This window comes from Tyto alba, unplaced genomic scaffold, assembly GCF_018691265.1.
Source record: "Tyto alba isolate M040663 unplaced genomic scaffold, T.alba_DEE_v4.0 Super-Scaffold_7, whole genome shotgun sequence".
Lineage (NCBI taxonomy): Eukaryota > Metazoa > Chordata > Aves > Strigiformes > Tytonidae > Tyto > Tyto alba.
In genome coordinates, this window is record NW_024881328.1 from 11,236,273 (window position 1) to 11,247,770 (window position 11,498).

The window sequence follows — 11,498 nt, forward strand, 5'->3', positions numbered from 1 at the left end:
CTTTTACTGGTCTACTTAAAACTGTCATGCTGTATTGGCTTGTGCTCCTCTAAATTGCAAATTTTAGGAGAAAGGTGAAGAGCTGCTTAGTTGTCAGAAACTGTCCTTTGACTTTGTGTTGTGCTTTACATTGTCCTTGATGGGTAATCATGCCTACCTTGTGTTTTGCTTTGTTTTATCTTTCCTGGCCTTTGCAGGATAAGAAGGGTCTGTCTACAGCTATTCTGATAGTCTACTTGGACAGCGCCTTCAACCTTCCAGTAAGTACAAACCACAGGCAGGCAGCCTTTACTTCTAACCTTTTTTTTTTTTTTAAAGCCCACAAATTAATTGTTTTTAAATACTCTTTTACTAATTCAGAAAAACCACTTTGAGTATTCAAATGGTGAATGTGGAGCAAAGAAGATAAAAAATAACAAGTACCTCAAGGTAAAATTTATATTCTTTCCCATGCTTACAAAACAACATTATGCAGTATCGTAGCAACTAAAACTAGCTGTGGTTAAAATGAAATAGTCTCTCCACTGTCAGAATCTAAGTGACCAGGTGTTTAGAAAAGTGATTGAAAGCCCACCCACACCCCAGTGAAAGTCTGGGAGGTCCAAGGGGGAATGCAGCACTGAAATATTTGATTGTGTGGGGGATTGTCTTTATTTGTATTTTATAGTTTGGACAGAGAGCCTTCAGACATCAGACCGAGTCACGTTCTTTCTGCTGCTACCAGGGTTCTTTCCATGCTGAGCTGTTCCAGCTTGACCTCCTGCATTGCAGTTGGGAGGAGTATGCTTGCTTGTGGTAACCTTCCTGTCTGTTGGAGACCTGACCACCAGACTCCTTCCCCTTTAGTTTTAGAGGGATTCAGAAGCCACTCAGTCATTCGTGCCTCCTCTCTCTTTGCTTCTCTTTACTTTTTCCCCCAGGTACTGCGTTTCGCTACTGTGATGTAGATGGTGGGTATAGGGAAGAATGACTTTCTCCCTTTTTTCTTGAACAAGTTACACACAACCACAGCTTTGAGCAATGGATAAAGCTTTCTATTCTCTCTGAGTAGCTGCCCTCCTAAATGCAGTCTTTACAATTCAGATGAGTCACCAACATTCGGATACACATCACATTTGATAATCCTTAATTCTGAACTTCATTGTATCCACTTTGTATACAATGTTGTGCCAAGACAAGATCCTCACCCTTCACTTCTACAGCATTAGTGCAGAGAAGCACAGTACAAGAGGTTCAGTATTGTTGCTTCTCGAAAGACATTGTTACTTGATGCCATAGAATCACTTCTAGCTGCTTTACAGCAAGTCCTGAGCCTTGGAAACCAGTTCTGAGAGTCCTGTTTCATTCGGGAATGAATAAGATTTCCCACTGAGCCTTCAACCTTCTGTTTCCTTCCAGCTTCTGACAAATTTTTAGCTGCTCATCTATGGAAACCTAAATACACAAAACTTTGGCTTAAATGTATGCTCTTGATGGTAGAGAGTAAGACTGTGCTGTGTTATAGCTGGAGTCTTTCCTGTGTATTGCACTATTCAAATATATGGCACCTGAAAACTATTGTCAGCTTTCCAGCAACTTATTTTGAGTAGTGGTGTGATATTGCTTCCTGTAAACAATAAATGTCTGCTTTTTTTTTTTCCCTTTTTTTTTTTTTTCCCTGGTGTTAAATGACAGAAGATGGAACGAGAACCTTCCTCCTTTGTCCTGCTCACAGTAGGAAACAAGACTCAGAAAAGCAAGGTGAGGCTACTGGACTTCCTTAAATGCTCTCTATTTTATGGGTTATTATCTCCAAGTAGCCCCTAGGAAGGGTAGGACTGGTGAAGCTGATGTGAAGAGCTGTACCTGTGGTGATAGCTGCAGAGGCCAGGAGGTGGGGGTCAGCCAGCACGTGGAAGCACCGTGTCACTGAGTTGTATTTGATTAGTGTGTGTCTGATCAGCTGCTGTACAGGTGTGTGGTTTTGTGCTCACGGCTACAAGGTCATGTTGGTCAAGATACTCCAGTTCTACAAGGATTGAAGAGAAAAAATGATAGGTCTCCAATATGGCTCATGCTTTCTCAGGGCAGAGTGTCATTTTCATCAAACTGTCATTTGTTGCCTCATCACAGTCTCCTGGCTCCTGTGTTTCACAGTTTTACTGAATTCTTTTTAACTGAACAAGATGTATCCAGATCTCCTCCACTTCACTTTCTGTTCCTTTTTCATTATTTAACACTTCTGCCTGACGAGTATGAGCAACAGCTGAGTTCTGCCCTCCCAGTAGGTCCTGTATTTATTGCCCCGCAGCTGGATGCGGGTGAGGGCAGCTCTGTGTTCTTTTGGACACCCAACAAACAGGAATGAATCTTGGGCTACACACGAACATATGGGACTGGCACCTATTTTCCTTTGTTTCTTCTACCCGCTCCATCCAGAAATTGGGTTCTGCTTGCATTTTTACCTTTTCCCCACCACATCACCTGCATCTCCCAAGCTAGGTTAGACTTCTAGCTTTCCCTTGCTCCTTTCCCCTTGCTGCCAGCACTCGTGGCCTGGCAGAAGCAGCTAGTTTACAGAGCAGCCTCAGCCACAGCTCCTGCGGGTGCTTTCCATGCTCTTTCATCCTTGAAGTGCATGGCACTGAAGCTGTGCCCTCCTACTCTTCCCACGAGCTCTACACCCCTAAAACTGCCCCTCTAGCTCTCCTACACTTCCCCACCAGCTCGCTGAAGTGTTGGGATCTGGCTCTGGGTGCCTGCAGGCTGGAAGCAGCACTCCAGCATTCCCTGGGTGGAGAGGTGGGAGGGAGGGAGCGGTGCCTTGCTGCCGGTGAGGCAGGCTGCTGGTCCAGGCAGCACTGGCTGGGGCCAGCTGCAGCTCACCAGACTTGTTCTTCGGCATTTCCACGCCTCACAGAACTTGTTCTGGTTTTGCCAGAGACTTTGCTTCTGCACGCTCCTGACCTGGAAATTTCACTCTCTCCATACAGCTGGAATGTAGCATCACTGAATAAAACAAGAGGGTCATCGTGACCCTCTCTGGTGATCAGTGTCATAGTATTCTTTGATGCTTACAGAATAAGCTAACGTGTGTGCCCCAATCTTCTTGTTGCAGACCTGCAATTTCAGCAGAGATCCCACGTGGGGCCAAGCTTTCACCTTCTTTGTCCACAGCGCTCATTCCCAGTCACTCCATGTTGAGGTGAGAGAAAAGCCTTTCCTTTGAAGACCAAGTGCACATCTGTAGGAAGAAACCTCTGTTATGGTGGCTGTGATATCAGTGCTGGTTGTTTCTGTGTTCTTGTACTGGGATCCTCCTACTTAAAAGATGGAATTAGCACCTGCTGTTGCACAGGCGATTCTCTGTTAGACGATGCCAGTATCTACCTTTGCTCCGGGATCACGTAACGCACAGTAGCTCAGTTCAAAACGTGGGACATTTCTGGCTGCAAAGTGCAAAGGAGGTTTTATACAGGTCTGTGTGTAGTAAAGCCAGGAGTATTTTGCTGTCCGAAATTGCAGCCTTCATAATTCTCAACCAGAGTACTATCTTAGTACCTTAGTGTTTTGGCTTATTAAGAAATTCTGCGTGTCTAGTGTACGTTGCAGTCACAGTCAGTTCTATGGCTGTTCCTTCGGCTACAGCAGTGGAGATGAACTTAGAAGGTGTATTAAGGTTAAATAGGCTAAATGAACTATTACCTAAAATTCTTGAAAAGGTTTAGACGAGCGGTCATCCCGGCTGCCTGGATGTTTTACCCAGAGCAAGTAAGGAAAGTCAAATAAATCCCAGAGCCTAGTTTTTCTGCTAAGGCAGTTCCTTCTCTGCATCATGAGAAATGAGATTTTTCCTCCACACGTACGAATTGGTAACACTCCTGAAATATTGGCATCACCCGTTTGGAAGTAACCATGCTTGATAATATGTCCTGAAGTAAATAAGCTCATTTTGGTCTCTGTATGAAATACTTTCTTGCTTTGCTGTTGCCAGTGGTATGCTTTCCAGTTTGCCATCTACTAATAACTTCCCCCCTACCCTAGATAAAAGACAAAGATCGGGATAGTGCCCTGGGAACTTCAGTGGTATGTCTCTCCCACTTACTTATGGAGCCAAACATGACTCTGGATCAGAGATTTCAGCTGGATCATTCCAGTTCAGACAGCTTCATTAAGATGAAACTTGTGTTGCGGGTAAGTTGTTCCTTGCCATATTCACTCAGCTTCCCCAGCGGAAGCATCCAATTCTAACCAGGCCAGAGAGATGAAACGTGGGTGTGGAGAAGTGCAGCTTTGCTTCACAGATGAGTAGAAAGGAGAAGTGTGACAAGGTTCTTAAGTGCAATTAAGAGTGTGTGGTGGAGCTGAGAGGTATCCCCAAGGCTTCCTAAAACTAAAAAAGTGGTGCCATTGCTGAAAGTCTTCTCGTGACAATAAAGCAGTTGGACTGAGAAAATCTAAGCTGGGGAAGTCAAAGCTGCTAAACAGTAAGAGACTGGTGCTTAGGAATTGTTTTCTCATCGTGCTCTGGATCAGTGTGTACACACTGTTAAATACATACACAGTAGGACGAGGGAAGAGAACGTCACAGCTGATCCCATTGGCCCCTTTTATCTCTAGTGGCAGGTTCCTGCTGTTATAGTTTTGTGGTGAAATTTCATCCTAGGTGGTAATGCTGGCATTAATCCCAGTGCTTTAGGAGCAGCACTCATTTCTCTCCTTTGTGATTTTCAGGCCTTGAATGTTGAAGAACCCGATCCACAAAGAGTCAAGGCTGGTGTCCATGCCTCGAAGCAAGGTCCCATGCGTGTCATGGAGAAGGGCGGAAACCAGCAGAAGTTCGCCTCCCCACCAAAACCAGAACTCTCAAAAGTCCCTCCAGTGAGCAAAGACTCTGCAGAACTTGAATCCCTGCCGGAAAAGGACAGCAGAGAAGACCTGGACACAAATGACAGTTCAGCAGCACCTGTACCAAGCGAAAGTGCTGCTGGCTTTAATGAGGCAGAGCGTGAGCAAAATCCAGAGCAGCACCCGCCATCAGCGTTGCTCACCAGAGCGGCGGTGGTGCCCACGCTGCCGGTCGTCCAGGAGCTGAGGGTTGCGCCCAGTGTTGCTTCACTGGGTTCTCTGCCTTCTTCTTGCTTTGAATTAAGTAGCAGCAACCTGGACCTTCATAAGTAGGTGGTTCTTCCAGCTGAATTGTTCTTCTCTTGGGGAGGTTTAGGTTTTATAGGTTGCTGTTGTATATCGTTGAATTCAAGACTGCTGAGTCATTTGGAGTCTTGGGTCTCAAATCACCTTATGAAGAATTAACCTAAGTATTCTAGTCAACAGCAAAGTAAATTACAGGGTCACTATCAGATCAGGTGTAAAATGAAAGCATTTCCTTCTCTGGCTCTCGTAAGAGGTTCTGCATGTGTTGGCTTTATATTGTTTAAGAGCCTCTCACACAGAATATCCTGGGTCCCATAATACTCATGATTTTAGTAACAGGAGATTGGAAGTCTGAATATCCCACTTCTGTAATAACAAAAACTCGTCATGAGCATCTCTGTCTGCTTAAAGCTTTGGATGCTGTGTTTTATCCAACACATTTTAAGTCTCATAATGCTGTGACCAGAGCTTTTGTGGATAGGTGTGCTTGTGTGTGTGCCCTTCCCACAGTGCTAGGTGTGAGGCTGCAGGTAGGCTGCTCCATCGTGGAGGACGGAGAGCTGGATCTGTCTCCTGGGGCACAGAATGGAGCTAGTAGAATCCTTAATGGACCGAAGTAGCAAAGAAGGCCCATCTTAATTAAGAGAACATCAGAGCAGTTATAAACCTGAACATCAAACCCAGCTCCAGCTGTTCAGTCTGATACTCCCGAACTGGCAAATCCCCTAGCTCTGAACAGGGCCTCATTTATCAACCATTTAAAAAACATTTTTAAGCAATATTTTGGGTTTGCAACCACTTTAATAACATGCAGAATGAAATATAAAAAAGGTCCCGTTTTGCGTGTGCAGATGCCGTCGAAGGAGCTGTGTAATATGCTAACCTGTACTTTGCTGCTCCATCTACAACAGGCCGAGTAGGGGCTTGTTGGCTCTTTGTACTGGGGGACCGAAACTGGGTGTCTGCACAGAAGACCGGCTGGGCAGTGCTGGCATGAGCGGGGGTGTTGTTTCTGTGGAGCCTCTGTGGTCCAGCAGCTTTCTAGATAGCAAACCTTGGGCTGCCAGAAAGAAAAATAGTGCCCTGAAAGTTGGTTTTAGTTGAAGACACATCACCAGGTTCTGGAGCTCGTGTCCTGTTTCGTGCTGCTGGGTCTGTGCGTGTGGTCTGTTAAATAGCTGTATTTTAAAGCTTTGACCGTGCAACTGTCTTACAGCGGGACGGAAATGCCTCTGGGGGAGATTCAGCTGACGGTGCGGTACGCTTCAATACGGCAGAGCCTCGTCGTGCTGGTGAATGGCTGCAGGTAACGCTACCGATTGCCTGCCTGTACCTGCAAAGGAAAGGGGAAGAGCTCTCTGAGCTCGTGTGAGACACTCAGCAAAGCTGGAGCAGAACCACGTGCAGCGTAAGGTGCCCAGCTGAGACGCCGTAGCGTTGGCTGACTTCGGTCTGTGCAGCCTCACTAAGGCCGGCTCTGGTCTGTGAGAGTGGCCAGTGAGGAGTCCTCGCTGCCGTAGAAATACTTTCACCCACCCAAAACTGTGTCTGAACATCACTGACAGCTGATGCATATCTCAAGATGTCACGATAGGCATCGTGACAAGGATTGATACTGGTGACTGAATTTGTACACGTTAATTTAGGAGCCCTGATACGTGGCCACACACTCAGTAGTGAAAATTTTGTTTAACTTCACATCCTTAAAGTTTTATTTGCTCGTGTTCCGGCTCCCAAGACAAATGTTTTTGGCCCGCGAACCCATGAAGGGTTGGTCTGATTCTGAGAGACAGGGTTTTCAAACACACAGCGGGAGAACCTGTCATGCTTGTCAACACTGTGTTTCTTTTAACAGAAACTTAGTACCCTCTTCCAATCGTGGAGTGGATCCGTATGTTCGTATATACCTACTTCCAGATAGAAGGTGGACAAGCAGGAAGAAGACTTCCGTTAAGAAAAAAACTCTGAACCCCCAATACGATGAGAAGTAAGAAAATGTTTATTATGATTGCTGCCGAAATCGTTACAATCTCTGTATAACGGAAGGGCTTACGTAAGGTATGCCCCTGTTGCTCCTAAGGATTGTCTTGTGAACTTTTGCAGGTCTTCTGAAAAAAACCTGCACTTTAACTGTGATTTGCAAGTATTTAGGGCTGGCCTTGCTCTGCATACGGTGGCGTCTGTCCCCCTGGCACCCCTTCTTCCCACCCCCCCTTCCCTGATCCTGGCAGATGCAGGCTGCACTTGCTGCTGGGCGCTCCGATGTTCCCCTGCCCATCTTTGCCTTCCTCTCATTGCAGAGGCAATCTCTCCAGCTGGGTACCTCACAAGGCTTACTTCTCTGTTCATTCTTCTTTGCCTGATGCGTATTCTGACAGCTTTCCAAAAGTCAAAGGCAGAAATACAAAGTCTTTTGAGAGGGGACCATTCTCTGGACAGACGGATGGATGTTGTCATCGGGACCCGTTGGGAGCAGGTCCCACCTCTTTGTTGACGGTGTCACGTCCACAGCTTTGCCACTGAAAGGGAATATGTTTTGTATAAAACCACGCACGGTAATGCTTAGAAGTAGAGCTCTTTCCAGAGGTGGTTTTGATCCCATATTTAGAGAAAGGTGCATGTGAATATTGGGTGATCCTGGGTGAGTGTTTTTCCCTATGTTGGGTCCTTTCTGTCTATGTCAGTATAGGTCAGAAATGGAGAAAAGACTTTAAAATATTTCATCTTACCGCTCAAATACCCAGGCACTAGAGCTTTGTTCTAGCTTTGCTTCTACCTGTTCTCATGTACTCCACTGATTTAGTGCCAGCTGTTGGGAACCGCATCTCTTTTTCCTCATCCCCACTATTGATGAGTCCTGTACCTCCGCAGTTACGTACAATCAGCTGAGCAACACTTAGCTCCAGAACACGTTACCTGTTTTACAACTCTGACTTGAGGAAAAGCTATTCAGGTGGGCAGAACTTAAATGATTTAGCATGGACAAAACTCCCTTGACATTAGATGAGGTGTGCCAGAGGCCTGAGTCAGAGCCATTAAGAATTTAATTGCCACAGGTTTCAGCCTTTGTCTTCTCTTAATGTGGTATAAGCCGACTTTGTAAACTCGGGGGGTTGGCTCAGCTATTTCCTCTGAGTAATAAAGGTTGCATGGAAAACATGCTGATCTTCCGTGAAGGGAGAAAAGGATGGTAAGTAGCACTTCATCATGCAGATGTCTTTTCCTCCTTCCCTCAGTGTGGTGAACAGTCTGAACAAGTGTCCTAGTCTTTCATGAAGCCTGGAAGAGATTTCTTACAGTGTGAATAAAATCTAACTGTAGAACTGCCTTTTTTGTGTCTTCCTTCTCTGTGAAGGTTCTGGCCGCAGGTGCTGTATTCTGTCACCGTGTTCTGACTACTGATGGATGCTTGTAGGATTTTAATTTTTGACTTAAGTTTCTCCTTTCAAAACTTTACTTTTAGGTTCGAATTTTTTGAATCTTTGGAAGATATCAAGAAAAGGACACTGGACATCGCTGTGAAAAACAGCAGGCCGTTCATTTCACAGGAAAGGAAGGAGCTGGGGAAAGTAAGTTTAAAGTAGCTACCCTACTGATTTAACAAAGCTTGAAGAGTCTCAACAATTCCTGTAATCCTGAAATGCAGTTCTAGTAACTAAGTCTCAGCAATAGGACTAGTGATCTGGAAACTCCTTTTTCTGTCAGAATTCCACCTGACATCAGGCTCTACCCGTGTGGAAGCTTGTGTAGTCTCATGCAATTCGTGTGCCATGCTGCTGCATTTCAGAAGGGTGCTCCTGAAATAAAAACGTGTTTCCTGGGATCTGCTGCTGCCCCTTTAAGGATTAGCTCCAATAGTGCAAACATGAAGCTGAGAGATGTGTGATTAAAGGCCAGAATTTGCCAACAGCGTTTTAAGCTTTTTGTGAAAAGTAAACTGGAATCACTTCTCCGGTGACAGATAAATTTCCAAGTAGTGCTGCTAAGAAACTGAGCTGCTGCCTGTGTCCGGGGATTGAGCTTGAGCTACAGCCCTAGGATCTGAAAGTGGGTCTGACTTGGGAAGAGTGCGAGCTTAGCTCATCAATTTATATGCTGAATAATATACAAAGAAATAAAATGTGTTTTTTAAAGGTGCGGATTGACTTGTCGCAGGAGGACTTAATAAAAGGTTTTGCACAATGGTAAGTGTTCCTCTCTGTACCTTGAACCCTGCCTGTTGCTTTGCTGGGAGTTTGCAGGACAGCCCTTGGCAGGGCCGGTAAATGGCCTGCGTGTTCTGGTGAGCAAGAAGAAAATTGCACCTGCCAACGCAGGACTAAGTTGAACTAATCTGGTAGTTTTATCTAAATTGTGTGTTAATCCAGTTGCCAGTGCAATACCTGCCATGTGAAACAGTTTTAATAAGAGGCCTGGAGGTCAATTACAGTCTTCAGCATATTTTAAGTTACCATAAAAGCCACCGGGACACATAGGTAAAAAATTCTGTTTATTAAAGTAACCTTGCAACAAATTTTAACTTGGATAAAGATCTTAACTAAATTAATACTCTGATCAGCAATATATGTATACATTATAAAACTTTAATTACAAAGCATTTATGGAAACTATTATAATAAGCCACTTAGTTTTGCTTGCGTGTGTTCATCGCGGTTCAGACTTAAACCTTAAGCATTAGGCTGAAGCAAAGATTAAGACCCAGGGTTTTTTTCCCCTTCTCTGTCTGTAGTTAAGGGCAGTAGTTCTTCCTTCTTTCTCCTTTAGTGGAGCCCAAGGAATGCAGCCTGGGTAGTCCAGGCACTGAGCCAGTACTGGCCAGCAGGGTAGGAAACCCCCTGGCCCAGGTGGCACGTGTGTCTCACGTAAGGATATGGCAGTTATGGGAGCAGGAGGAAAATGACACATCCAGAGTCCCCGGGAAAGAGCTAAATTTTGAGGCCAGCTCTGAAGCCCCCTTTGCCATGCTGCCTGGGAAGCAGCCCATGTTCTCTCAGTTGTGTCAGTTAAAACTTTAATGAAAGCCTTAAACTACTGCAATTACTTATTGTGTCTGTCTTGCAGGTATGAGCTGACAAGGAGTAGACGCAAGAAAAACTGATTTCTTCTCATGTACATAAGTTACTAATTTTTTGACTTTATATGAATGTACATATCTCTTTTGTAATTAATGTGTTTTGAACAGTCACTGCCAATTTGAAGCAGTCTCCAGCTCAGGACATGTAAATTCAATGATCCCTCTCAGAGACAAGTTCTCACTGAAGCAAACAAACAAACAAACGCCCACCCACCCCACACTGGGAATAATTTGTCCCTAAATAATAAGCAAGTCCTTTATTTTTGTTGCTTCTGGCACATCTTCCCCAAAGAACCCTTAAGTAGGAATACTCTCTTAAGGAAGTGCTGTATCTGGAGATATTTTAGACTGTCAGCTAGCTCTGTGTCATTACTTTGCTTGGCAGTCTCCCTTCACCAGGATCCTATTCATGCTATTTTAACATGAAAGCATTGTACTTTTAAAATAATACACTCTTAAACAGCATTCTTCAGCTGTAGGGCTACAGAACCTGTTGAAAGAAACTGTTTAAGACTCGAATAGCAATTGTTTTTTGAGAAACTAAGAAACTGATATTCCACTGTTCAAAAGTATCTTAGCAGATTGTGGCTGCAGATGTGTATATAATGAGATTCCAAAAGCAGGGACATTAGTTTACCAAGATGTCATTAAGGTTTTAGTTTGTGACGCCTGAACATGCTTTGTTCTTTGTTATAGTACATTTCAAAATCTGGTAAACCTTGATAGTGAAGCATTCTGCCTGAGGAACAACAGAGTTTTGTAAACTAGGCTTTATTAATATCAGAGCAAAATATACCACAATATTTTTGGAAGCTTGGTGTACTTGTTTCTGTACAATAAACTTCTAACTGTCTTGCATAAGAAACTTGCTCTATGCCTTTCTAAAACTGACTTTTGAAATATGACCATGGTAACTTCACATCTGTGCTGGGCAGAAGCCCGTAAACCACCACCTGAAGCAAGTTTCAAGTATTTTTGGCCTAGACTACATTGATGTAGCCTGCCTCAGTCCATAACCAGCAGTAATGCTCACTGAGTAACAATTCGCTCGCATCTCAAACTGATCTAAAAACGTAAACAACATTTTAAACTAGACTCTCCAGAAAACCCGGATAGGAAAATGAAGAAAGTGTTACGGCCAAGGCAGTCAGAGCACCTTTATCCCATACTTACTGTGTCAGCAATATTCAGAATGCTTAGTGGTTAGAGTAGGGCTGGCTTTGTGCTGGGTTCAGGTTCCTGGACTGCTAGGGAGGGTATTGGTTCTCTCTCTGGGACTGAGTAGACCAGT

The 11,498-nt window shown here is 44.4% G+C and overlaps 1 protein-coding gene across 1 annotated transcript in view; it reads left to right on the forward strand.

Annotated features, from left to right (window-relative positions):
- Positions 1-11,261, forward strand: part of ESYT3 (extended synaptotagmin 3) — a 33,776-nt gene extending 22,515 nt beyond the window's left edge. Inside the window, exons 13-23 of the mRNA XM_033003418.2 lie at positions 198-260; positions 361-429; positions 1,675-1,740; positions 3,098-3,184; positions 4,024-4,173; positions 4,714-5,156; positions 6,350-6,439; positions 6,989-7,120; positions 8,597-8,702; positions 9,268-9,317; positions 10,195-11,261. Coding sequence (XP_032859309.2) covers positions 198-260; positions 361-429; positions 1,675-1,740; positions 3,098-3,184; positions 4,024-4,173; positions 4,714-5,156; positions 6,350-6,439; positions 6,989-7,120; positions 8,597-8,702; positions 9,268-9,317; positions 10,195-10,231 — 1,293 coding nt within the window. The 3' untranslated portion in view covers positions 10,232-11,261. The remainder of the gene's footprint in view (positions 1-197; positions 261-360; positions 430-1,674; positions 1,741-3,097; positions 3,185-4,023; positions 4,174-4,713; positions 5,157-6,349; positions 6,440-6,988; positions 7,121-8,596; positions 8,703-9,267; positions 9,318-10,194) is intronic.
- The last annotated feature ends 237 nt before the right edge of the window (positions 11,262-11,498 follow it).